This window comes from Carettochelys insculpta, chromosome 1 (genome assembly GCF_033958435.1).
Source record: "Carettochelys insculpta isolate YL-2023 chromosome 1, ASM3395843v1, whole genome shotgun sequence".
NCBI classification, from domain to species: Eukaryota; Metazoa; Chordata; order Testudines; family Carettochelyidae; genus Carettochelys; species Carettochelys insculpta.
In genome coordinates, this window is record NC_134137.1 from 14,705,651 (window position 1) to 14,733,039 (window position 27,389).

Sequence of the window (27,389 nt, forward strand, 5' to 3'; positions counted from 1 at the left end):
GAGAAGATGGCGGCGAAGGGCGGCAGGAACGGGCTGCTGGAGAAGGTAACGAGATCGGGGTGGGGGGCGTTGTGGGCGTCGTCGCGGGCACCCGGGACTGCTCTCTGCCCCGGGTGCCCCCTCACTGCCTGCAGGCGGGTCCCTTCCCCCCCACCCCCGCCGCGGGGTTCCCCCTCACTGCCTGCAGGCGGGTCCCTTCCCCCCCACCCCCGCCGCGGGGTGCCCCCTCACTGCCTGCAGGCGGGTCCCTTCCCCCCCACCCCCGCCGCGGGGTGCCCCCTCACTGCCTGCAGGCGGGTCCCTTCCCCCCCACCCCCGCCGCGGGGTGCCCCCTCACTGCCTGCAGGCGGGTCCCTTCCCCCCCACCCCCGCCGCGGGGTGCCCCCTCACTGCCTGCAGGCGAGTCCCTTCCCCCCACCACGTTGGTTGGGATAGTGCAGACTATTTCCTAACACGTCCACCACCCCCAACCATCTCACCAGGTGCAGGTTGATCCTGCTCCCAGAAATGCCCCGTCTGTCACTGTTGCTCCCTGCTTCTCTCCTCCCCCCTGCCGCCCCCCCCCCCCCGAGCTGCTTCACTGGGTGCAGGCTGAGCTCTGGTCCTCCCAGGCCCATTCCCATTTCAGAAGCCATCGTTCTGGGTCCAGGCTGATCCCTAGGCTCCCCAGCCATCGTCCCTCCTCCCCCACTCGGGATCCCCCACACTGGGTACAGACTGATCCTGGCACACACTGCCCAGTGAACCCTGAGGCAAGGGCCCTGGCACTTTAGAGCGTTCCCTCCGAGCTCTGGTACAGGGGCAAAGGCATCCAACTGCATCTGGTTTTATGACCTACAGTAGAGGAGTCCTGGTACCCATACACTTCTCCCCTCTCCCTGAGAGCATCTGTCACACACCCAATATCTGTGTGTGTAGAGACTCTCCACATGGTCCCCTCTCCAGGAATATAACAGCAGAGCTTTTTTGCACACACTTGTGCTCCCCTTTTCCCTCTGAATATATGATGTGAATATAAGAAGGAGGTTCTTTGGGTTCGTAAAGCTTTCTCATCTACATATACATTGAAATGATACTCTTGGCCTGTATATGCCAGATTGTTAGGCCCTGTTTTAATGCTAATATGCCCTCTGCTGCCAACGTGTTTTGCAATGCACATACTCTTCAGCCATTCCTTGAGACCTGCTTCATGGAGCCTTTTGCTTTCAGAATGTGCTCAGCATGGAGTTGTGCACATTTGAAGTAATAAATAGCTGTAGCTGGTCCTTATGCAGTCTGTTCCTTTTTGGTGTTCTCTGTTTGACTGGCCTGCATAGCATGTGGTAGGAAGTAAAGTGCAGATGTAACAAAACAAAGGAAACTATGGTCAGAGCTACACTGGGAGCATATAGCTGGTACAGCTAATCAGGTATACTAGATCAGTACATTGCTTATCCCAAACACACATCACACCACAACTTTGCCAGAGTCAAAATAAGTGGTGCTGATAAGAGTGCATTTGCTGGTATAAGCTGTGTCTGCATTAGCAGCTTTTGCTGGCAGAGTTTTCAGTTATAGATTGTATCTCATTTTACCCCATCAGGTATAGTTAAACCAGGAAAAGTAAAGCCTTTGAGTCTGGAGTGAGTTTGATGATAATAGCACATTTTTGAAGGGCCAGGTGTTTGCATCTTTGTTTCTCTGCACAGCCTTGAATTTGGCCTGGAATATGACAGTTAAGTTTGAAATCAAGATACACTGTAGGCTACAGATTTGAAGAGCTACAGTCATCTCTTTAAAATACTTGTGTTAACTGTTGTCATGAACAATGTGGGTTTTTAAATTAAATACTTCCAGGTTTCTTCCTTGTAAGCAACTGTATCTAATTTTCAGTTCTCAGATGGCAGCAATTTGTGGTTAAGTTTACTGTGGTGTCTCTGGAAGCATCCTCATTATTTTCAGTGTGCTTGGTATGCATTTAATTGTGCTTGTTTAAAGTGCAACCAAAGTTAATATGCACCAGGGGAATATAAATACTTTTTAAATAGAAGCTGTCTGGTTGGTGCAGAAATTGAGTCATTTGGTAACTGCATTTAACCTGTTGAAAACCTTGACTATAATCTAGTGTGTTTTCATCAGGCTCACTTGAGTTACTTGTTCTCCCCAGTGTTGATTCTTTCTGGGATCCTTTGGATGGCTTTGATGAAACATGATGATCTCAGGGAGCAGAAAAACTTGGCTTACATATTGGTGAAGAGATATATGGAAAACTTCCCATGTCTGAATGTCTTTAATTACATGGGTTTTTGTTCAGGTTTACAGAAGAGCTAAGACTAAATTCAGGTGTACCATGGCAAGGGACAGATATCTAGCACACCTCCTAGTGCTGTATAAACTGTCAGGTAAAATGTTCCTGGATACTGTGCATGCTGACTACTTTGCACTGCCTTGTTCCATTAATAGATCATCTTTGACAGTACCCTAGATCAGGTCCACTTGAGAGCCATAACCTGTCAGACTGTCTCTCTAGTTGAATCTAAATTGATTTAGGACAAGCGTGGTCTATGTAGAGTGTTGACTTGTTCCTCTTGGTTACTTAACCTCATGTAGAAGAGCAGTTGCCAACCATTCGTAGTCATGCGGGTATGTGGTCCACCTTCAAGGTCTGAAACCCCCTCTTTAGGTGATTGTAATATAAGTTGAGTCAATTAGTGATTACGACCTGATGCCATCCCTTGGCTTAGGAATTTGACATCCCATCTTTTGAAAGCTGGTCTGAGCTCCTCTGTTGCTCCATGTAGCAGAGGCCTGTTGGTGAATTTACTTTCAAAATTAAGGGTGTGTCCAGTGTTTTCTCATTTGTGCTTATTGTTTGTTGAGACATGCTTCTAGGCAGTGAAGTGGGTTAAAAACTGGGGTATCACTTTCATTCAGTCGTTGTCATAAAGGCTTTGAGTTGTATGTAGTATAAAAGTGGGTTTTACTAGACTACCTTGTGCAGACTTTCTTTGCTTATCCTCAGATGACCTTTCAAAGTATTATTTATGTTCACAGGAGCCCAACATATGCTGTGTGCCTCCTAGAAATATATGAAGAGAAAGTCACTCTCCTTAAAATGCCGCAAGCTAATAAATGAGAGTGGCAAGGTGGAGAGTGAGGAAAGACGAGGGTAAAGATCATGCAGTGACTTAATTCTGGCATGTGAACATGTTGAATTTGTACCTTTTGTGGGGTATTTTTGTGTGTATTAACTTGCTGAGATGCAGGAGTGAGCTTTGAGGTGGGATTGGTATGGTACCTTAACACAACAAAAAAAGCAGTCAAGTAGCACTTTGAAGACTAATAAAATAATTTATTAGGTGATGAGCTTTCGTGGGACAGACCCACTTCTTCAGACCATAGCCATACCAGAACAGACTCAATATTTAAGGCACAGAGAACCAAAAAAGTAATCAAGGTTGACAAATCAGAAAAAAATGATCAAGGTAAGCAACGCAGTGTTACCTTAACACGGTGTTTCCCAAACTCTGTTCTGCGCAATGTGAGTAGGTGTTCTATGGAAAAAATTTCAGTGCTAGCAATATATTTCCACCCACCCCAACAAAACCAAATGTGTACTACTGAAAAAAGGAAAAACACCCTGTGCGTGGTAAAGTTTCTAAGCTGTGCTAATAAATGTTCGTTGTAAGCTTCTGAAAGAATAGTCAAAGTTTTGTACAGAGTTAATTTCCTTTTCCAAAGTGTTCGTAATCCTGAGATTCTACAGTTATTAGTCTCTAGTAGAAATTATTGCTTTTCAGCTTGGCTTCTTCATTACAGCTGTGTCGTGAACCAGATTGTGTACATTTGCTGGCCTGGGGGCTGCTACATCGATTCAAAATAAAATTAAAACAAAGCTACTCGTAACTCTCTGGGTTGAGGCAAAACTCATTAATGTGAAGGACTTGGCTACTAAAGTAATGAGTTTTAGGAGGGATATTCTTTTATTATAACACAGACATTTTAGTCAGTGGCTCAAATGTTCAGCAATCACATTTAACTTAAGAACAGCCATACTGCCCAGTATGCCGACAGTGGCCAATGCCAGGTACTCCAGAGGGACTGAACTGAACAGGTTACAATCTCCTGCCATCCTTCTCTAGCTTCTGTCAAACAGAGGCTAGGGATACCATTCCGTACCCATCCTGCTTAATAGCTATTTATGGACCTAGCCATAAAAATGTCTTAGAGCTGGAAGGGACCTCTATTTGCTCTGGACCCCTAAATGGGTTCAGAAGGCCAGTGCTCAAACCACTGAGCTATGCCTCCTGACTTGCTTCACTAAAACCATCTACAATTCAAAAAATCTAAAGTTAGTATTAAGTCCCTACTTTCTGCCAACAGTTAAGTGGGGACTCAGAGGACTCATGAAACATTGAGACCATTTGCCTTTAAATATCCCTGTATTGCAGGAGTCATTTTTCCCTTTTTTCCGTAGCTATTGTGGCATGGGAAATGTGAAGCAATTCTGTAGCTAAAATATTTCTTCTGGTTATTTTCATAAAGGGCACACAGATGAACTAGAGATGTTCTGATTTTTCACAGTTCATCTCAAAGGGGCAAGTGTGTTCCAAAAAGGAACTTTTAAATAGCTTGTTGAAGTTTCCTGTTAACCCCAGATCAAATTTGTTCAATTTCACAAGTAAGAAGCAAAAAGCAGTTTCTCCTCTTCTTGTACTTCACCACCAGTAACAAAGATTCTGCAGGTCAAAGGACACTGTTGCTTCCTTTGTAACACTGTTGCTTTTCTTGGGTTGTACAGATATAACAGGACAGAGGAAGGCCCTGCAATTGAGAGTTCTGGTCTGCACATCCTCAGCCGAATAGGGTCAGGCTGTGCTGTGTTGAGTCTTCAGGTCTTACAGTAGTAACTTATTTTGAGCAATTGTGGCATGTACTCAACACACCTGTAGCAAGGGAAGAGACCATTTTCATGTAATTTCTCTGTGGAACAGTAATACATTTTACGGCTCTAGTAATTAAAGAACTTTCCACAAAACCTTTGATTTGTTTCTCCTGCCCTTTCTCAGTAAGAAATGGAGCCTGGATATCCTGGTAAAAGATGTGTAAGAAGTGTTTGTGGGGAGTCATGTTTGAATGATTTTTCTTCAAGCTCCTTTTGGTTTCTCTTTCTGCTAGGGATGTTAAAACAGTTACCCAGGGTGTAATTGGTTAACTGTTTTAACCTAGGTCCCACCACGCTGCTGCTATGGTATTCTGGTCAAAGCTGGGATCCCACTGCCCAGGCCATCAGCCTTGCCGCATCTAGGCTTGCTCCAGCCCACTCAATGGTCTAGATCAGGAATGGCCAACCAGTTAAGGGTGGAGATCCAAAATAGCTATGGATAGATTGTAAAGAGCCACGTGATTATCAATATCTATAGATAGATACAATATGTGGCTCAATGCCTCCCGCCCCCAGAACCAGGCACCCCCCCAGCCCCCCTGCTCTAACTCAATCCCACTCCCATCTTCCAGAGACAGGCATCCCCCAGCCCCCAACTCTAACCCAATGTCCTCCCTCAGATCCAGGCACCCCCAGCCTCCCTGCTCTAAGGCAGTGCCCTCCTCCAGAGCCAGGTATCCCCAAGACCCTATCCCTTCACTTTAACTCAACTCCAGCGACTCACCAGAGCCGCTGCTGCCACATAGAATCGTAGAGCTAGAAGGGACCTCAGGAGGTCATCTAGTCCAGCCCCTTGCTTCAAGCAGGATCAACCCCCACTAAGTCATCCCAGCCAGGACCTTGTCAAGCCGGGACTTAAAAACCTCTAGGGATGGAGAATCTACCACCTCTCTAGGCAACACATTCCAGTGCTTCACCACCCTCCTGGTAAAGTAGTTTTTCATAATATCCAACCTACTCCTCTCCTTCTGTAACTTCAGACCATTGCTCCTTGTTCTGCCATCTGTCACCACTGAGAATAGTTTCTCTCCATCCCCTTTAGAGCTCCCCTTCTCCTTGTTGAACGGCATCAGATTTCTTTTGGCCCAATCCTCCAATTTACCCAGGTCACTCCGGATCCTATCTCTGTCCTCCAACGAAACTATCTCTCCCCCAGCTTAGTGTCCTTTGCAAACTTGCTGAGGGTACAATCCAGTCCCTCCTGCAGGTCATTAATAAAGATGTTGAACAACACCAGCCCCAGAACCAAGCATTGGAGCGCACCACTTGAAACCAACTGCCATCCAGATATTGAGCCATTGACCAATTGGGTCTGACCATCAAGCCAGCTTTCAATCCATTTTATAGTCCATGGATCTAAGCCATACTTCCTCAGCTTATAGGCAAGAATGTTGTGGGAGACTATATCAAAAACTTTGCTGAAGTCAAGATATATCACATCCATTGACTTTCCCATGTCCACAGAGCCTGTTACCTTGTCATAGAAGTTAATCAGATTGATCAGGCACAACTTGCCCTTGGTGAATCCATGTTGACTATTTTTGATCCCTTTCCCCTCTTCAAGTGCTCCAAAATGGATTCCTTGAGGATCCACTCCATTATTTTCCCAGGGACTGAGGCAAAGTGGACTGGTTCTCAAAGGTCTCTCTGGATTGTCCTTCTGTCGTTTTTTAAAGATGGGCACTACATTTGCCTTTTTCCAGTCATCCGGGATCTCTCCAGATCTCCAAGAGTCTTCAAAGATAATGGCCAAAGGCTCAACAATGAGGTCTGCCAATTCCCTCAGTACCCTTAGGTGCTTTAAATCCAGACCCATGGGTCTGTGTACAGCTAGTTTTTCTAGGTCACGCTCAACTCATTCCTTCGCCACCGGTAGCTGCCCTCCACCTTCCCATACTGCATTGTCTAGCACCATAGTCTAGGATCTGTCCTTGTCCGTGAAGTCTGAGGCAAAAAAAGCATTGAGTACTTCAGCTTTTCTTATGTCATGTGACACTAGGTTACCTCTTTCATCCAGTAATGGCCTCTCACCTTCCCTGATAACTTTCTTATTGTTAACATGCCCGTAGAAACCCTTCTTGTTACCCTTCACATCCCTTGCCAGCTGCAGTTCCAGCTGTGCTTTCGCTTTCCTGATTACTCCCCAACATTCTCCAGCCATGTATTTATACTTCTTAGTCAACTGTCCATGTTTCCGTTTTTTATACGCATCCTTTTGAATTTAAGGTGACCAAGGATTTCCCTTTTAAGCCAAGCTGGTTGCCTACCATATTTGCATTTCTTACTATGCAGTGGGATGGTTTGTTCCTGTGCCTTCAATAAGACTTCTTTAAAATACTGCCAGTTCTCTTGAACTCTTTTCCTCTTCATCTTCATTTCATAAGGGATCCTGCCCATCAGTTCTCTCAGGGGGTCAAAGTCTGCTCTTTTGAAAGCAAGGGTCTGTGTATTACTGCTCACCTTTCTTCATTTTGTCAGGATCCTAAAATCTACCATCTCATGGTTGCTGCAGCCCAGGTTGCCACCCACTTCTGTTTCTCCTAATTCTTCTCTGTCTGTGAACAGCGGGTCAAGTTGTGCACGGTCCCTGGTCGGTTCCTTCAGCACTTGTACCAAGATGTTATCTCCAACATTCTCCAAAAACTTCCTGGATTGTCTGTGTGCTGCTGTGTTCGTCTCCCAACAAATGTGCGGATGATTTTTAAGTCACCAATGAGAACCAGGGCCTGTGATTTGGAAGCTTCTTATAGCAGACACCAACTATAACATCAACTCTGTTGTTTCCACCTCTAAGCTTAAGCCAAGGACATTCAACTGGTTTTTCTCCCTCTTTATGCTGGAGCTCTGAGCTACCATACTGCTCGCTCACATAGAGGGCAACTCCTCCTCCTCCTTTCCTTCCCAAACAGTTAGTACCATTCCATGACTGATGCAAATCATCCCACCAAGTCTCTGTTACTCCAACTACCTTATGCTTTGACTGTGCCAGGGCCTCTAATTCTTCCTGTTTGTTCCCCAGGTTTTTTGCATTCGTGTACAAGCACCTTAGAGGTGACTGGCCCACTTTCTCCTCTTCACCTGTGAAACCTACTTTATTGTTCAGTGCTCCTTCCCCACTTACCTCAGGGCTTGTCACCATCCCCCAGTGAGCTAGTTTAAAGCCCTCCTCACTAGGTTTGCAAGGTTGCTTGCAAAGATGCTCTTTCCCCTCTTCGTTAGGTGATTCCCATCTCTTCCCAGCAGTCCTTGCTCACGAAAGAGAATCCCATGATCAAAGAAACCAAATCCTGCTCTGTGACACCACCTACGCAACCACGCATTTACCTCTGCAGTTCGACAATCCCTATCCGGACGCCCGCCTTCCACAGGGAGGATGGATGACAACGCCACTTGTGCTCCATACTCCTTGATCTTTCTTTCTAGGGTTATGTAATCCACCATGATCTTGTCAAGATCGCTCTTGGCTGTATCATTAGTTCCTACATGGAAACGTAGGAAGGGGTGATTAGTGTACAGGTTTGACAATTTTTGGCAGAGACTCTAACATCCTGGATTCCTGCTCCCAGCAAGCAGCAGACTTGGTGGAATTCTACGTCCGGATGGCAGATGGATGACTCCAACCCTCTTAAGAGACCATCCCCAACCACCACCACCCTTCTTCTTCTCTTAGGGTTTGTGCTCGTAGAACTCATATCCCTAGGAGTGTGCATCCCATGCCTTAGAAACCATGGGGTCTCCTTCTGATCCATTCCATGTGAGGTATCAGCCCCAGCGATCTCCATCATATCACCTGTGCAGAGAGGCTGAAAGCGGTTACTTAACTCCACTGGAATTGGGGAGACCTGAATTGGTTTTCTCCTTCCTGGAGGTAACATGCTTCCAGTTCTCCTCCTTGCCCTCTCCCAGAGCCAGGCACGCCCAGCCTCCCTGCTCTAACCCAATGCCTGCCCCTAGAGCAAGGCACCCCCAGCCTCCCTGCTCTAACATCTTCTCCCTCAGAACCAGGCACCCCAAAGGCCCTGTCTCCTCACTTCAACTCTATTCCAGTGACTCACCAGAGCCGCCGTTGCCATGTGCTTCTCCCACCAAGTGCTGGAGCATGTGTGCACAGTGGTGGACAGTGCTCCTAGCACTCGGCTCTGTGCAGGAGCTGCGTTTAACTGCTCAAAGAGCTGCGGATTGACCACCTCTGCTTTAGGACAGGGACGGGCAACTACAAAGAGTGGGTGGGCCACATGAGTAGCCACAGCCCACTGGGGTTCCACCTGCGGTCACACAGCTCTTGCGCACTGGGACACGAGAGCCCTGTGCTTCCCCTTCCCTCCCAGTGCTTTCAGAGTGCCATTAATTGCCTGATTCACAACCTGTCCCTCCTCTTTCCCCCTCTACCCCAGAGCTGGAACATCACAAACAGATGATTTGCAGCATTCGGGCTCTGGGGTGGAGCAGGCCTAGAGGGTGATTAATGTGATTTAACACTGCTTCCAAAATTGCTGGGAGAGAGGTGTTAGCAAGTGCAGGGATGTGGTGCCCCCATGTGTAAGAAGTGCATGTGGGAGGAAGACAGCCATGGGTCTGCGGGCCTCATGCAGAGCCCCAGTGGGTTTAATGTGGCTCATAGGTTGCCCCCCAGTGGTCTAGGGTCTGAGCAAGAAATTTCTTGTCCCTTGTTCATATGTGATATTCAATTGTCCTCAATCCTGATTCTCTGATTCCTGATTTTCCACCCCCCCCACACACACACACACAAATTTCATCTGTGTTGGCAGAGTCACTGTGTGTGTGTGTGCACCCATTTCCATAGCAAATGTGAGTACTTAAAGAAGGTTTGATGGGAAAGAATTAACAAGTAATTCAGTATCATTGAAATTCCTATCACTGACATTGGCATCTGTTGGCACAGGCAAGCATAGAACAGAAATTAAAATCAATGCATTTTAAAGTGTCACTTTACAGAATCGTTTCTACAGCACTGCTTATGAAACTCATCAGATTAAACCCTTTTGAAACTTAATATCTCATGGCCACAAATGAAATCTAATAAATCTGAGGTCTGCTTGGAGAAGGAAGCCTGGTTAGAAAGTCTGTGTTGAATTAGGGTGAGGTTCACTTACAGTACTGCAGCACAATTTTGTAATAGGTTAGGTTAGATTTCTTTAATTTCTTGGCAGCCATTCATATAGAGGTACTTGCTGTGGAACACTTCAAGTGTGGCCTCACTCCTACCTTTCCTATTCAAGACAAACACTTCTTTAAAAATACAAATGTTTACACATGGCAAGTTCTTGGAAATGACTTCTCCATTTTCATTGCAGTGGAAGATTGATGACAAACCAGTAAAAATTGACAAATGGGATGGTTCAGCTGTGAAAAATTCTCTGGATGATTCTGCCAAAAAGGTATGTTCTCCCTGACTGATTGTATTAGCCTCTCAGTTGACTTTTTGGAGTTGTTTGAAATCGCTTCAGATGGGATCCACAAAGGATCTCTGAGGATAGAACAAGAGGCAATGGACTTAAATTGCATCAGGGGAGGTTCAGGTTGGACATTAGGAAAAAGTTCCTAACTGTCAGGGTGATCAAACACTGGAACGAATTGCCAAGGGAGGTGGTAGAATCTCCATCACTGGAGATATTTAAGAAGAGGTTAGATAGATGGCTTTCAGGGATGGTCTAGAAAGTGCTTGGTCCTGCCATGAGGGCAGGGGGCTGGACTCGATGGCCTCTCGAGGTCCCTTCCAGTCCTACTCTTCTATGATTCTATGAAAGGTGTCTAGGTTCCATTTTTTAGGCCCCGGTGATGCACAGAACTCCCAGTCAGCTGCTGCCTAACCTAAAGTCACTCCGTATGTAAGTATTCCTCTAGGCATGCTTACTGAAGCCTCACTTTAAGCTTCCAGGTGTCTGTTTCCTTCTTGTACGCGTGCACTACTGCTTCATGATAGGTATTTGGATGCTTATCACCACCTACACTTCAGAGCAATTCACAAAACACGAAATTGATCACCTCACTCCATGGTTTTCAACCAGGGCTGGACATACCCTTGGAGGTATTCAAAGGTCTTGCAGGGAGAACATCAAATCGTCTAGTTTTACAACATAACAAGCACTAGTGAAGTCAGTGCAAACTAAAATTTCATACTGACAAGAACTTTTCTATACTGTTCTATAAACTAAATGAGATGAAACTAGGAGGTATTCAAGACAAATCAAATTCTTAAAAGGAGCACAGCAGTCTGGAAAGGTTGAGAGCCACTGGCATAAGTCATTTGCAAGGGCTTGATCCAGCTGGCACCCTCTGAGCACAGGTTCCAGATCAAACTCACCTAAAGGTCCCAAACAGAAATGCCACTGGAGAGTGAGACCTCCCTTATAACCTTTAGCTTGAGGCAGAGTTTCTCAAACTGGGGTCTGTGGACCCCTGGGAGCCTGCAAGGGAACTCCAGAGGCATCACTTAGCAGCTCTTCCACATCCCTTTTGCCCTCCAGTTTCCCCCTTTCTAGAGCTAAGGCCAAGCTTCCTACCTGCTTTGGTTCTGTGTGGTTGCCAGAAGTAACCACCAGGGCCTGGAAGCTCCTAGGTACAGGGCAGCCAGGGAGGCTCCACATCTGCCCCTCCCAGAGCGTTAGCTCTGCAGATCCATTGGCCAAGAACCGCAACCAGAGGAAGCTGCAGAGGTGGTGCCTGTAGGGGTGAGGGCAGTGCACAGAGCCTCCCTTGCCACTGGTGAGCCTACAGGCCTCAGGGACTTGGCAGCTACTTCCTGAAAGCCATGGTAAACACCACTGAGACCCTATGTCCCAAACCCCACATTTCTGGCCCCATCCCAGAGCCCAGACCCCATCTCTCTCCTGTACCCCAGCCCTCTTCCCTTGCCCAGTAAAAGGGATATAATGACAGAATGAAGGGGGATGGGAGAATAGGTGGGGCAAGCGTCCCTGAAAATTTTAAAATCAGATTGACTGACTGTCCTTGGATTGTTAAAGTTTGAGAACCACTGGCCTTGTGAACAGAGTACTCGCCCAGGATCTGAGAGGCTCCCAATTCAAATCCTGCCCTTCCAGCAGGAAAATGGATATGAACAGAGAGCAGCTATCTCTTGGGTGAGCATCCCAGCCATTAGGCTATGGGATATTCTGGTGTGCGGACTACCTCACTGTCTCCTCCTGGGTTGTTCCTTTTTAAGTCAGCCGTGTAATTACTTCAGCATTAATTGGGCCAAAGACAGAATTAGCTAGCTTGTGTAGACTGGTTATCACACTCACCATCAAGATGGCAGGTCCCTGTTCAAATTCCATCTTCCTCCCAGGACTGGGGAGGACTTAACCCAGGACTCTCTCCAGTGAAGGTTGAGTACCCTAGCCACTAGGTCAATGGGTTGCAAGGGACAGCCCCTTCCAACTTCTTTGCCAGAGCTGGGCAATAATTTTTGATTGCCTGGGGAGCACTTCAAGGTTTTGGTAAGTGGTCAAGGGACAAACTTTTCTGTGGAGGAGATGAGGGGGTCTGGGATGGAACTTGGGTGCCGAAGCGGGAGCTTATGGTAGGTGACTGAGGTGCAGGGGAGAGTGGGTGGGTCGGGTCTGGTCTGGTCTGCTCTGGTCCAGCCAATGGGAGCTTGCCCCAGCAAAATTTCTTAGCTCCCATTGGCACTGCACCCTCCTCCGGGAATCTTGTTTCCCATTGTCTGCTTTTGGGCCAATAGGCGCCAAGAGATTTTGCCTGGGCGCAAGGGCATCCCATGGGAGCTGAGAGATTTTTGCTGGAGGAGAGGCAGGATCTGAAGCTCTCACCCTCTGCAGCCTCAGGGGCAGGCTGTGGGCTAAATCAAAAGACTTGGCGGGCTGGATCTTGCGCTTCCCCCCAGCTCCGCTCTAGGTTATTTTGTTTCAGGCCCTGCACACAGCTTACTCCTGCAAGCAGAACTAAGTGCCTTCTAGGGCTCAGATTTAAGTACCTAAGAGAGGTAGAACTTAGCACACGCCCCTCTGATCTGCACCTCCCATTGCCTGAGTTAGGTAGTTCTGCCCCAGCAGTCTGGCTTTGATGGATCATTTTCTCAGGTGTCTCTTTCCCTGTTGATCATATAGGGAGCCCAGATACCTAACCTACGACAGGGGTTCACACTGTCATTCCTCAGCACTGCAATGCTTGAATCCCTTCATGGATTCCGCCTTGGAGACTTGCTCTCTACAGAACTCTCATGAAGACCAGTAACAGATCTGTGTGCAGAGGTTTGCTCTATCAGATGCCCATTGAGTATCTCCTGGTAGAGCTATGAATGACTCAGTAATCACTTGCTTTCTTAGATGTTTCCAGCTTGATTGCTGTGTGTTGTTTCATGTTAATGAAATCAGGTTGTTAACCTTAAGGTGTCTTTTATTCGTGTCAGTGAAACATTTAAAGAGCGTATGTTTAAAGACTATTTAAATGAGTATAAAGTGCCTCTACATTTGCAGCATGTTCACCATTCTTATTGCTGTTTCTGTGATGCTTCTGAATTTGAAATGGTTTTCCTTCTCTGGCCCTTTAATTAAAATCGTCTGGATTATGCAGTTATAATGGGTCCCTATACAAATAATTAATGTACTACTTCTTTGGAAGCCATTTGTAAAAGAAGTCAAGCATAAAATAAACTGAGCTCTTTGCTTTCCGATCAGGTTCTCTTGGAAAAGTACAAGTATGTGGAGAATTTCCATTTGATCGATGGCCGCCTCATCATCTGCACCGTCTCCTGTCTTTTTGCCATTGTGGCTTTGATTTGGGATTATCTGCATCCCTTTCCCGAATCTAAGCCTGTTCTTGCTTTTTGTGTGGTATCATATCCTTTACTATGTGCTGCGGGTGTATTTGTCTTTTCCCAACAAGTCAAAAATATCCATAATGGTGTTTCCCGAGTTCAACAGGCACAGGAGTAAAACTGGTAGGTCCTGTCTGAATTTCACAAGTAGTGGGGCTGCTTGGGTTTCTATTTTAATGTCTTATTTTAACATCAGAGTCCTTATACTTCTGTAAAAAGACTGCTGTAATACCAGTATGAGTGATAATATTTATTAGGTGCTGGGATTGAAATGACAAGCAGGAGCAATTGTCATAGACTGCCATTGAGAAATCACAGGCAGCATAAAAGTTGGGAGGAAGACAGCAATATAAACACTATTGAGTAACTTGTATTATTGCATCAAAACAAAAAAGCAGTCATGTAGCACTTTAAAGACTAACAAAATAATTTATTAGGTGATGAGCTTTCGTGGGACAGACCCACTTCTTCAGATCTATAGCCTTACCAGAACAAACTCAGTATATAAAACACGGACGTCCAAAAATTATCGAGGTTGACAAATCAGAAATTGTTATCAAGGTTGGCAAATCAGATAAAAGAACAGAAAGAGATCATGAGTGAAAGGTGGGGGATAGTTAAGAGTTTGGTCAAATGTGATTGTATGCGAAAGAGTCCTTATTCCATTTCTTTTTCCTGCAAGTTACTGTGCTATTCTGAACACTGACTTTATTTCTCTGTTTGGTTGTGAGAGTCGGTGACCTGAATTGTCTGCACTCACCCGTCAGAACTGATGCATACAAAGTGCAAAACTCATCTCTGTATTCAGCTTTCTCTCCGAGTTTTGCAGGGAGGGCACTGTAGGCTAGTCAACTGAGTACTGAGCTAAGAGCCAGGACCTTTAGACTACTAAACTTTACCATTTCACTGACTTGCTGTGTGGCCCTTGATAACGCACAGGGATTTCCACTGCTTGTTCTGTCTCAAGCTTTCACAAGGCCGCCTTCTGAAAATTGGAAGACTTGGCTCTTACCCATGAAAGCTCATTACCTAATAATTTTGTTAGTCTTTCAGGTGTTACAAGACTGCTTGTTTTTTTGTGAGACCTCCTTTAGATAGATGTTTCCAACAACATTTCAGTGCAGTAACTGAAAACCACCATTCAGGATTGATTGTCTTTTAATCATTTGATTTTGGGTTTTCTTTTTCACCCCATCTGACTCCTTGGTAAGTCTCATTCAAGAGAGGTTCTGATAAATTTGCCCATTCATGTCACCTCAATCTGTGGTCTTGTGTGGTGCTCTTTTTCTTAAAAGAGGACCCAGTACTCAGCCAGCTCTCCTCCTTCCCTCCTCACCAATCCTGTGGCTGGGACTGCTGAGGTGCCAATACTCAGTACCAGTGAGTACCAGCACAAAAAAAGCACTGGTCTTGTGGCACTGGAAAGATTTTAAGAGCTAGAGAGTGAGACCTGTGCATTTAACTTATTCATACTAATAACAGTGTCAACCAAGAATCAGGCTCTGAATGATCTTGTCAGAGATGAGACAATTAAATATTCCAGGTGCTATGTGGCGATGAATGATCTTTTTGTAGTCATGCCACTGCACACATCCTAGTGGTCACTGTTGCCCGGCTCTCGCATTCTTTTAATTTCTTTAACTTTCCCGAACTTATTTTGTGATGATGGGAATCCTGACTATCTATACCTCATACAAGGAGAAGAGCATCTTCCTGGTAGCACATCGAAAAGATCCTGCAGGGATGGACCCTGATGACATCTGGCAACTTTCTTCCAGTCTAAAAAGGTATTGCTGCTTCTAGAATCACATTTACTAAATGACAACAGTGACAGAATATCCAAGCCCTGCTGGAGCGTGTGATTTGCCTACTGACTTTCATTACTCACGGGTAGAAATGTCATTTCTGCTTCCTATTGGGTCTGTCTCCTTTCTCTAGACAAACTTACCGAGAGCCACCCAGGAACCAAACTGCTAGTGTCTGCTTGTTTACTGCACTGTAGCATAAGTCAGAACCAAAGGGTGATACACTACATCTGTTTCACACACTGCATTGCCTCCCACTTGGCTTCTGGGCAGTATTCAAAGTATTGGTTATGTCAGTGGACTGGGGCCTTCTACCTTGGAGCCTGTCTTTTTTCCCTCTGCTCTGTTGTCATTTGTACCCACAGGCACTCCTCGCAGATATTTTCTGTCCTCTATCAGGGTTTCTTTCCCTGTGGGGCAGGACCCAGACTTGGGTTCCCAGAAAGTTTCAAATGGTTTTGTAGCAGAAGGAGTATAACCAAGGGCGGACCGGCAGGGCAGCCAGCCAGGGGGTGGGTGGGACCAAAGAAGGTAGAGAATAGAGCCCTGCCCAGACATGGTGTTGATTCCCTTTATTTCTGCACAGCTGTGATGGCGGTGCTGCCTTAAAAGCTGGATGCCCAGCCAGCAGTCACCACTCCTGAGCTGCTCAGCTGTGAAGGCCAGATTTGAGTTGGTTACTTCAACCCTAGGAGTCAGGTCATAATTCCATTCAAACTCATTTGATCCAGTCAGGGGGATGGGGCCAAACCTGAGTAATGCTGCAATCCTTCAGGTTGCAACACCCAAAGCAGAGAGACAAGCCTAGCCATCCTCACAGCACTGGATCTGCCATGGGGGGAGTGCTGGGCAGGACTTCTTTCACCTCCAGACTATGGCTCAGAACAGGTTCTAAACATTCACAAATGGGGCCCCAAGCCCAAAAAGGTTAAGAAGCACCGCTCTCTATTGCACTCTTTTTGGTTCTGTATTTGTAAGTCATTACATACCTTTTTAGTCATTTATTTAGCCAAATAAAGAACAAAAAGACTTTGTCAGTTTCTTCTGTTAGTCACTTCAGCCCAGTCCTTCAGCCTTTTTAGATCCATTAAGTCTGACTAGATGTGTGAATGCAGATTGCAGCATTGGACATGTTGTTTTTACTTGAGTACCTAATCTGTTGTGATTTCTAGTTTTGAGATGGTAAAACTTATATGCAGTATTCAGTTTTGTCTCCTGTAACTAATATATGGAACTCACTGCCACAGGATATTGGAGTCCCAAAAATTTAGCATGATTCAAAAAAGAAACCTTTTAAATGAATGAGAGAGTTAGATTAGATAGGCTAAACAAATAAGGGTTGTAAACCCTCATGCTTCAGGCATAAACCAGTCACTGAGTTTAGGAATCCTTGTATCTGTAAAACATACGCATATACAGGGAGAGAGTTGCCTCCTTCTTCGTGTTTTGATTGTGCTTTCTATTCCTGGCCTGTGAAATATATTTAAAGCTTAATACAGATTTTTGGACACACAAGCATTTTACTAACTGCAACAAAGATGTTGGGTGGAGAGCAGGAGTGATGCCAGCTCACTTTTAAGGGCAGAGGAAATTCTTGTAGAATGATGTGAACCAGTTTAAAATAGGGATGGTATTGATAGTATGATATTAAATCCAAAAGCATGGCTTCTAAAATTCTGTGATGTGGCCCACCTAGCCTCATCTATGACTTAAAACACAGTTATCCTTAAATGATCATATGGATGCATATTAAAAACAAAAAAGACACACTTCTAGAAACACACGATGAAGGTGGAAATCTTCCGTGACTGTTGATTGATGTGATCCCATTGCATGGTCTCTGCTGTCTCCAGGAAGTCACGACCACTGTGATAAGGAGAGATTGACCTTCACTGACGTGTCAAGAAAACATTATTTTGTCTCTTTGCAGATTCAGCTATTGGCCTTTGTGCCTAGGTTTTTTATTATTGCTGTCATTTTAGCACCTTAAGGGAAAAGGATGTGAGATTGGTGTTAGTTGCTTGAGGAGACTAGACTCTCCTGCAAATCCAGGACTCCACTGTCTCTGTAAAGGAAATCAAGAAGAAGTCAAGTTAATTTCAAACAAAACCGCATCTTGAATGCATATTGATGCTTATGAAAAAGTAGTGTTAAACTTCAAGAGCTTTCTCATTTGCAGCTGCATCGCTTACACTCTGCTTCAATTAAAATAGCAGCAAGAGTGGAGTAGTCAACAGCCATGAACAAGTTTGATTTTTACTTGTTATTTTAACTCTGAAAATTTAAGAAAGCTCTAACCCAGTGGTATTCAATAGAAATTAAAAGATCGCCACAGCGGTCCCCTTACTCCCACACAAAATAAATTGACTCCCCTCCCCGCTCCTCAGACTGCAGGCAACTCACCAGAACTGCTGCCACACACTTGTCCCACCAAGTTGTGGGGTGTTTGCTCAGAGCAAGCAGAGGGCACTCCACATTTGCAGCTCTGAGGAGCGGCATTTCCCCGTACCACAGTGTCCAGTTCACCACATGTGGCAAAGTGTATTGGACACAGTGGCTCTAACCCCATAAAGAGCATGAAAATCTTCTAATATCAACTTGTAATTTCGCAATACTGCATTCTACGGCATCTCTTTCATATAAAGTAGAGCATTGCATGCTGAGACCTAGGCTATACTCCTGTGGTAAGGAAGGGGGATGCTTCAGTATGTGCCGCTTGTCCAGATTTGGGATGTCCTTTTGGCTGCCAGGCTCTTGGCCCAGTGTAGCTATTGAGCTGTACCAAATATGAGCATTCCCCCCCTAAACTGTGACTCAGGTTCTCTTTCTTTGTCCCTTCAAGGTTTGATGACAAATATACCCTGAAATTGACTTTTATCAGCGGGAAAACCAAGCAGCAGAGGGAAGCAGAGTTCACCAAATCCATCGCTAAATTCTTTGATAACAATGGAACATTAGTCATGGAGGCCTACGAACCGGAGATCTCCAAGCTTCATGACAGTTTGGCCACGGAAAGAAAAACAAAGTAACAATTCCATTGGCCACCTTCCTGCTGGGATCATGCTAAATTAATATCAATAAAGTGAATTAGCAAAGAAATGTTACTTGGCTCTGTTTTTGTCCTGAAATCCTATTTAATTCTGGATAAATCAGGATTTTTAAACTCAGATCCAAGATCTTGAAGCTAATGCTTAGCTACAGTCGGTCTTGATCTATGTGGTTGCAATGTCTAACCTGCATTTCAGGTTGTTCTGTCACTTCTGAGATAATGTTGGATGACATTTGACCTATCAAAGACTTTTTAGGAGGGAGATTCTTGCTCAATGCTGTATTGACTTCCTCCATTTTACCTGGCAGTGCTTTATAGGACATAGCTCTGTGTCATGCAGTGTTTTGGGGATTTTAGCATTCACATTTGGCTAGCTTCATTTTATCCTTTTTCTTAGTGAATTTTTGTTAGGAATTCAGGACAAAACCTTTATGTAAAACAATTCTGTCCATTCACAACCGAGTGTTGCTTTATTTTTATATTTATCTAGGGAGTGGGTGGGTGGGACCAATTTTATATAAAAACTTTTATCTGTTGGAAAGGAAAAATATTGAGACTGCAAATATGCTACTTCTGTATACTAAAAAGCATGGTTATCTACAAGGTTCAAAAATAAAAGCAATGGCATTTTTAGAGCTGTAAATGTCCTCCATGTTTGTCCTACTGGCATATTTCCTACTGAGAGTCTGTTCTGTGTCCCCCACAATATAAACTGTCATTTTCTAAATTATTTTTTTCAATAAAAGGAAAGAACAGATGTGAAAACAGTGTTGTGGTCATCATGGGGGAGAGATTAAGGAGCCCAGTCATCTTGAAGGTCACATTCCTGTCTAGAAGAAACATGGTCCCCACTTCCATGTTACATACATACCTGATTGAGATCATTAAGACTGAAGAGTTTGACCCAAACCCACAAAGGAACTTACATGCTTATAGGACTTCACTTGCCATTTGGTGTGTGGTTAAGTGCACTGCTGCTGTTCTTGCTAGAAACTGCTGAGGCACCTACATGCGGAGGAGGGTGCAATGAGATGCCATCACAGAAGATCTCGGGATGTTCCCCAAAGTGCTGATCATGCCAACAACACTCACCTTCTTGCTCTCTGGGTGTTCCCACCACCCTGTCCTGCTGAGCCATATCTTCTGATCTCCCGCAGCCATGACACAGTGTTGGGATTACCACCCCTTGCTGCAGAGCTATGAAGGCGTTGATTAACAGCAGTTCTAGGGCACAGCACCTGGGAAATCAACCCCCAAAAGGGATCAAAACCCTAAATAAATACTGTACAAAAGACTTGCACAAGGAGGGTTTGTTAGATAAGCCCTTTTTATCAATGAAAGGGAGATATGTATGCATAGTAGTAGCCTTCCACAGGTGGTGGCAATTTACACTAGGCTTGAATATAGACAAGAGTTTTTGTTAAGCAAAACAGTGGGATTGAAGTTATTATGAATAAAAACAGGCTGGTCAAAGTGAGTTATTAAAAGAAAATGCATGACAGTCTCTTTGTAAAAGAATAAATGGACACAAATCAGATATCGGGAATGGTAACAAACAAAAACTTGTAGGAGAACACTTCAGTCTTTCTGGACATTCAGTAGGAGATGTAAAAGTAGCCATCCTGCAACAAAAAAAAACCTTCGAAAACAGACTCCAAAGAGAAGCTGCGGGGCTGCAATTCATTTGCAAATTTGACACGATCAACCAAGGATTGAACAGAGACAGGAAGTGGCTGGCCAATTACAAAAGCAGTTTCTCCTCTCTTGATGTTCGTACCTCCACATTAGCTGCTGATAATGGGCCACATCCTCCCTGACTGAATTGACCTTGTCAACTCTGGCCTTCCTCTTGATGGGTACTCCTTTCTTTTCATAAGCCTGTATATTAAGACCTTCCTCTAGAATTCCCACTCACGCATCTGATGAAGCAGATCCTTGCCCACAAAAGCTTATGCTCCAAAATATCTGTTAGTCTATAAAGTGCCATGGTACTACTTCTTAATTTTGCAGATACAGACTAACACGGCTGCCCCTCTAAGAATCTAGTTACTTGTGAGTTCTTACCCTAAGTAGCTGTCCTTTATATGAGGTGAAATATTCCAGTCAGAAAAGACGACCTGACCTGGGTCTCCAGGACATTATAAAGTGCTTCTGTTTCTTCGTAGGGTGTGTCAGGCAATTTCCAACACTGGCTGAAGAAAAAGTTGGAGGAGTCCTTGTGGGTGCTCTTTATAATTTTCCCCCTTTGGAGGGAATTCCATTTTTCTTTGTGTAAAAGCATACTCCATGATGGAGTTTGTCATGAGTGAATCACCTGCCCCCATTCTTTTTAGGCAATCAGCAATCATCTATTTGCTGATGTGAACATATAGAATGCTAGGACTGGAAGGGACCTTGAGAGGTCATCGAGTCCAGCCACCTGCCCTCATGGAAAGACCAAGTACTGTCTAGGCCATCCCTGATAGACATTCATCTAACCTGTTCTTAAATATCTCCAGAGATGGAGATGCCACAACCTCCCTAGGCAATTTATTCCAGTGTTTGACCACCCTGACAGTTCGAAACTTTTTCCTAATCTCCAATATACAGCAAAGTTCTTCAGATGTGGATTGACATTCATTAAGACTTCTCGTGAGACAAGTGTAGCTATTTCCCCAACAAACCAGCCTCACAGTATGGGTCTCACAGAAACAAACATTTTGAATACAAATATGTAGGGGATACCCATAACTTCAAATACAAAAATCATACATGCACAAAAATAGGATTTACAGAGCCATCAGATTATTGCATTGAAAATGATAGGTTATAAGAGGCATTTGTCCAAAGAATTTGAGTTATTCATATTTATATTCCTAACCTAGTTTCTATATAGCATGGCATGAATCATCACAGAGGGGTTTCCAGCTCTGAATTACAAGCATGGATAGGCACCTATGGTGGTAAATGAAGAAGCATAACTCTTGAGAAGGGTGGAGTGTAGGGAACACCTCTCTCATTGGTGTCTGCTATTAGCTAAGTTTAGATGACTACCCCCAGCGTGCTCTCTCTATGGGTCTCATGCTTAAGGCTCAAACTCTCCCCATGCATCTATGCTAGGTTTTGTGCATACCCCAGTCCTCTTGAGGGTATGGACCTTTGACTCTCTTCAGTTTATGCATTTGACTAGGGTGACTATATCTCCTTGTCCCAAATATGAAACAGGGAGATATTGGGGGTGGGGGAGAGTGGCTGCCCACTTCTTCAGACCATAGCCAGACCGGTTTGAAGAAGTGGGTCTGTCCCACGAAAGCTCACTTAATAAACCATTTTGCTAGTCTTTAAAGTGCTACTTGACTGCTTTTTTTTTTTGATAGTGTATAGACTAGCACGGCTTCCTCTTTGTTACTAAAAAAATTCAGTTTCCAAATAATTAAGTTGTTGCCCTTCAAAGAACAGTGGCCTAAAACAGGACATCTTGTCTTTGAAAATAAGTTGTCCTTGCTGTGCTTGCATTTGGTTGAAAGGCACATTGTTATCTTCAAGTTAAAAACGTTTGCTTACATGACCTATTTGTATTGTGCTTATTTGCACTGTCTGCAGGATTCCAGTCAAGGACCAGGAGTGCACCATACTAGAAACAGTATAAAATATAACAAAAAGATGGCCTAACTCTGAGGCACTTACAAGGTTTGTCACCCTCTTTATTGAATAATAAATGAAAGGGATAGGCAATAGAACATGCTGGAGCTAGCAGAGAACAGACATCAGGAACGGCAACATACACAAACCTGTAGGAGAACATTTCAATCTCCCTGGACACTCAGTAAGATTTAAAAGTAGCAGTTCTACAACAAAAAATTTCAAAAATAAAATGGAGAGAGAAATCTCTGAGCTGCAATTCATTTGCAAATTTGACTTCATCAACCCTGGATTAAACAGACTGGGAGTGGCTGGCCCCTTACAAAGGCAGTTTCCACATTAGAATCTGACAATGGGCCACATCCCCTGACTGATCTGACTTTTTTCTCCTCTCTTGATGTAGACTACTGATAACGGGAAATTTCCACCTTGACTGAATAGACCTTGTCAGCTCTGAGCCACCCTTTTACTGGGACCCCTCTTTAAATACTCCTCTGAACCCCCACCCCCACCACTCATGCATCTCATGAAGTGGGTCGTTGACCACAAAAGCTTATGCTCCAAAATATCTGTTAGTCTATAAGGTGCCACAGCACTTCTTGTTGTTCCCAAAGATACAGACTAACATGGCTACCTCTCTGATGCTGATCATCTATGTTTACTTGGGCCTGCAACAGCACAGGTGACTGGACTTGATGAATCCTTGGGGGCCCTTCCTGTCCTACATTTCTATGACTCTATGAAATTCTGAACGGACATGGCCTTCCTGGAGCTCAGCCGCTTGGTGAGGTCCTTAATGTGGTCTGGCTGGATACTCATTAATGTCCACCACTCACAATCATAGTGTGCCACTCCAGCTTTGACACCCATGTGATGCCTGGCTAGGTAGCAGCATTCCTGGGTGCACACAGCTGGAATTCACTGATTTTTATTACAATATGTTTGTACCAAAGAGCCTCCAAAACTGAATCCAAGCAGGTTGGGATGGCTACTGGGTCCAGCTTTGAACATCCCTTTTCTGGTCTGATCCTGCTACTTAAAATATGGTGCCACTGAGACAAGCAACAAGAATCCAAAGCACCAAGACAACATTCTTCACCCTTTTTCAATGCTTCCCTGCATGTCATGGAACTGGTGTAACCACGTTTCTATTGATCCACAGGGCAAGCCTGATACTACAATGTCTCCATGGAGGCCACTGAAAGGCCCTAAATATGTCAGCAGCTGATGCTGTACATGTCTTCTGAGCATCCTCTAGCACTGTAACACTGCCTAAGTGTTTGACACTTGCCAGGGACTCCTGTCTTGACAAGTTAATAGTGACTCAGTGTTCTGTCTGGGCAGGTTAATATTGAGCTTATGGGGATGGAAGTGGCTTGGCGTTAAGAGCCAGATTTAGTATTGTTCATTTTCATTACCTACCCATGCAGGCAGGTTCTGTATAACCTTTGGGCCATGTCAAAGCAACGAGGGGTTCTGTGGCACCTTATAGACTAACAGAAATGTATGAGCATAAGCTTTCATGGGCAAAGACCCACTTGGTCAGATGCAGGGAGTGGAAATTTGCAGAGGCAAGTATAAATAGGCAGGCCAGATCAAGGCTGGAGATAACGAGGTTAACTCAGTCAGGGAGGGTGGGGCCTACTACCAGCAGTTGATCTGGAGGTGTGAATGCCAAGAGAGGAAAAACTGCTTTTGTATTTAGCCAGCCATTCACAGTCTTTGTTTAATCCTGAGCTGAGAGTGTCAAATTTGCAGATGAAATGCAGCTCAGCAGTTTCTCTTTGGAGTCTGGTTTTAAAATTTTTTGCTGTAGGATAGCTACTTTTAAATCTGTTACTGTGTGTCCTGGGAGACTGAACTGCTCTCCTACAGGCTTTTATACATTGCCATTTCTGATACCTGACTTGTGTGTATTTATTCTGTTCCACAGGGACTGTCCAGTTTGTCCAATGTATATAGCAGAGGGGCATTGCTGGCACATGATGGCATACATTACATTGATAGATGTGCAGCTGAATGAACCTGTGATGGTGTGACTGACCTGGTTAGGTCCTGTGATGGTGTTGCTGCTGTAGATATGTGGGCAGAGCTGGCACCGAGGTTTGTTGCATGGGTAGGTTCCTGAGTTAGAGTTGCTGTGGTGTGGTGTATAGTTGCTGGTGAGAATTTGCTTCAGGTTGGCAGGCTGTCTGTGGGCAAGGACTGGCGTGCCTCCCAAGGCCTGTGAAAATGGGGGATTATTGTCCAGGATGGGTTGTAAATCACTGATGATGCATTGGAGGGGTTTTAGCTGAGGACTGTGCGTGATGGCCAGTGGTGTTCTGTTGGTTTCTTTCTTGGGCTTGTCCTGTAGTAGGAGTCTTCTGGGTACATATCTGGCTCTATTGATCTGTTTCCCTACTTCCTCGGGCAGGTATTGTAGTTTCAAGAATGCTTGGTAAAGATCCTGTAGATGTTTGTCTCTATGAGAGGGGTTGAAGCAAATGCGGTTGTATCTTAGTGCTTGGCTGTAGACAATGAATCGTGTGGTGTGTCTGGGATGGAAGCTCAAGGCATGAAGGTAGGTGTAGCGTTCAGTGGGTTTACAATATAGGGTGGTGTTTAGGCAGCCATCGTGTATGTGCACCGTGGTGTCCAGGAAGTGGATCTCCTGTGTAGACTGGTCCAGGCTGAGGTTGATGGTGGGGTGGAAGTTGTTAAAATCCTGGTGGAATTCCTCCAGAGTCTCCTTCCCACCGGTCCAGATGATGAGGATGTCATCGATGTAGCATAGGTAGAGAGGGGGTGTAAGTGGACGAGAGTTGAGGAAGCGCTGTTCAAGGTCAGCCATAAAAATGTTGGCATACTGAGGGGCCATGCGGGTGCCCATAGCTGTGCCACTGATTTGGAGGTATATATCGTCACCAAATCTGAAATAGTTGTGTGTGAGGATAAAGTTACAGAACTCAGCCACCAGTTGTGCTGTGGCATCATCGGGGATACTGTTCCAGACAGCGTTTATTCCACCTATGTGTGGGATGTTGGTGTAGAGAGCCTCTACATCCATGGTGGCTAGGATGGTGTTTTCTGGAAGATCACCAGTGTATTGCAGTTTTCTCAGGAAATCAGTGGTGTCTCGGAGATAGCTGGGAGTGCTGGTGGTGTAGGGTCTGAGAGAGAGTCCACATAACTAGACAGTCCTGCAGTGAGAGTGCCAATGCCCAAGACGATGGGTCGTCCAAGATTTCCAGGTTTGTGGATCTTGGGTAGTAGATAGAATAGCCCTGCACGGGACTCAAATGGTGTGTTTGTCTAGATCTGTTCCTGTGCTTGTGTAGGGAGTGTCCCAAGCAGATGGTGCAGTTTCTTAGTGTATTCCTTGGTGGGATCCGAAGAAAGTAGCCTGTAGAATTTGGTGTTGGAGAGTTGTCTGGCAGCCTCCTTCTGGTAGTCAGACCTGTTCATGACAACAGCTCCTCCTTTATCCGCCTCTTTGATTATAATGTCTGAGTTGTTTCTGAGGCCGTGGATGGCATTGCGTTCCGCACGACTGAGGTTATGAGGCAAGCAGTGCTGTCTTTCCACAATTTCTCCCTGTGTGCGTCGGTGGAAGCATTCTATGTACAAGTCCAGACTGTCATTTCGACCCTCAGGAGAAGTCCATGTGGAGTTGTTCTTCTTGTGCTGCATCTGGGAGAGTGTCTATGTACCTGTGTGCTGTTCAGTGTTGTGCTGGAAGTATTCTTTGAGTTGGAGACGGCGAAAGTAGGCTTCTAGATCACCGCAGAATTGTATCAGGTTTGTGGGGGTAGTGGGGCAAAAAGAAAGTCCCCGAGATAGGACAGACTCTTCTGCTGAGCTGAGTGTGTAGGTGGATAGATCGAGGATATTGCTGGGTGAGTTAGTGGTACCACTGCTGTGGCTCTGTGTGGCAGGTAGGAGTCTAGACAGCTTACAGTCCTTTTTACTCTGTAGAGTAGTGAAGTGTCTAATATAAGTCTCCTGTCTTATTTTACTAAAGTCCAGCTGTGTGGAAGGTTGCTTTTTTATGGAAGCGAGGATGTCCACAAAGCTGTGTAGGAGAAGTCCTGAACTAGTTCCGTGGATAAACCAGCACCTGCCCCTTAGCCATGAGCCTGAAATCATGCAAGCCCCTTAAAAAGAGGTGGAAACCAGGCAAAAGCAAGAAGTGCTTGACGGATGGGCAGGAGAGGACCACTGGGTGTATTACACAAGTCACGCTGAGTGGTGAAGGAAGACTGCTGGGTGTGGGGGAACCAGGGAGAGACAGGTAGAAGGGTGGCAATGACAGGTGCTGCAGGATAACCATGAGGGGGGAAGCAGAAGCGGTGGCCCCAGACGGGCAGGCTCCCACCTGGGCTGTCTGCAGGTCTGGCCAGAGCTGCGTGGGGCTCTCTCCCTGCGGCTGAGGGCAGCAGTGACAATTCAGCATACCGTGCTGGGGGCGGGCCAGAGTGCTGACCCGTGCCTCAGTTTCCCCGTCCCCGGAGAAGGGCTGCGATGTACCCTGAGGGGAAGCACTGGGGATGCTGGGACCGTTTAAGGGGCACAGGGGGGCACCAGCCCTGGGAAGGAGCCAGGGCCCGGCCAGCAGGAGGCAGCAGATTGCCAGGTCACCACGGTCCCTGCTGGCCGGAGCACCTGGCCGGGGCTCGCGGCGCTGACCCGAGGCCCGCTCCCCCCCCACCCCCCACAGGGACCGTGCAGCGTCGAGGGCCGCCGTTTACCCCGCCGCTTAGGGAACCGCCGGGGCCGGGGGGAAGCGAGTCAGCGGGGCACGCGGGCCGCAGGCGGGGCCAGGACCTGCTGTTCCCAGCGCTGGGCAGTGCGGAGCGGGGTCAGCGGGCAGCTGCGACAGGACCGGGCAGGGCAGGTCTGCGGGGACAGGGGTGCTATGACGGCGGGCGGTGGGGGGACGCGGTGCGATGGGGGCGGGGCAGGCCTGAGGGGCGGGGGGGGGGACGCGAGGCGGTTGGCGCGGTGCGATGGGGGCGGGGCAGGCCTGAGGGGCGGGAGGGGCACGGTGCGATAGGGGCGGGGCGGGGCAGGCCTGAGGGGCGGGGGGCGCAGAGTGATGGGGGCGGGGCGGGGCAGGCCTGAGGGGCGGGGGGGGACGCGAGGCGGTTGGCGCGGTGCGATGGGGGCGGGGCAGGCCTGAGGGGCGGGAGGGGCACGGTGCGATAGGGG

General features: G+C 46.1%; 2 protein-coding genes across 2 annotated transcripts; one reads left to right on the forward strand and one right to left on the reverse strand.

The window, feature by feature from the left end:
- SPCS2 (signal peptidase complex subunit 2) lies at positions 1 to 18,628 on the forward strand. The gene is made up of 5 exons (XM_074977500.1): positions 1 to 45; positions 10,240 to 10,323; positions 13,585 to 13,744; positions 15,376 to 15,511; positions 18,372 to 18,628. Exons 1-5 carry the CDS (start codon positions 7 to 9, stop codon positions 18,556 to 18,558), a joined length of 606 nt encoding a protein of 201 aa, XP_074833601.1. The 5' UTR covers positions 1 to 6; the 3' UTR covers positions 18,559 to 18,628.
- LOC142001786 (uncharacterized) lies at positions 15,551 to 27,050 on the reverse strand. Its single transcript, XM_074977382.1, has 4 exons — positions 24,244 to 27,050; positions 19,671 to 19,816; positions 19,505 to 19,583; positions 15,551 to 17,594 (listed from the first exon to the last, which is right to left on the reverse strand). The coding sequence occupies exons 1-3, from the start codon at positions 25,246 to 25,248 to the stop codon at positions 19,565 to 19,567; spliced, it is 1,170 nt and encodes a 389-aa protein (XP_074833483.1). The 5' UTR covers positions 25,249 to 27,050; the 3' UTR covers positions 15,551 to 17,594; positions 19,505 to 19,564.
- Positions 27,051 to 27,389: the final 339 nt, after the last annotated feature.

What these genes read in the sequence shown, in the direction of transcription:
- SPCS2 (XM_074977500.1), top strand. Translation starts at nt 7, where the DNA reads ATGGCGGCGAAGGGCGGCAGGAACGGGCTGCTGGAGAAG. An exon ending in TGGATGATTCTGCCAAAAAG is followed by an intron (nt 10,324 to 13,584) that starts GTATGTTCTCCC and finishes CTTTCCGATCAG; the next exon opens with GTTCTCTTGGAAAAGTACAA. An exon ending in TCTTGCTTTTTGTGTGGTAT is followed by an intron (nt 13,745 to 15,375) that starts CATATCCTTTAC and finishes AACTTTCCCGAA; the next exon opens with CTTATTTTGTGATGATGGGA.
- LOC142001786 (XM_074977382.1), bottom strand. Translation starts at nt 25,248, where the DNA reads ATGGATGTAGAGGCTCTCTACACCAACATCCCACACATAGGTGGAATA. An exon ending in CCATCACAGGACCTAACCAG is followed by an intron (nt 19,817 to 24,243) that starts GTCAGTCACACC and finishes TTGATTTCCCAG; the next exon opens with GTGCTGTGCCCTAGAACTGC.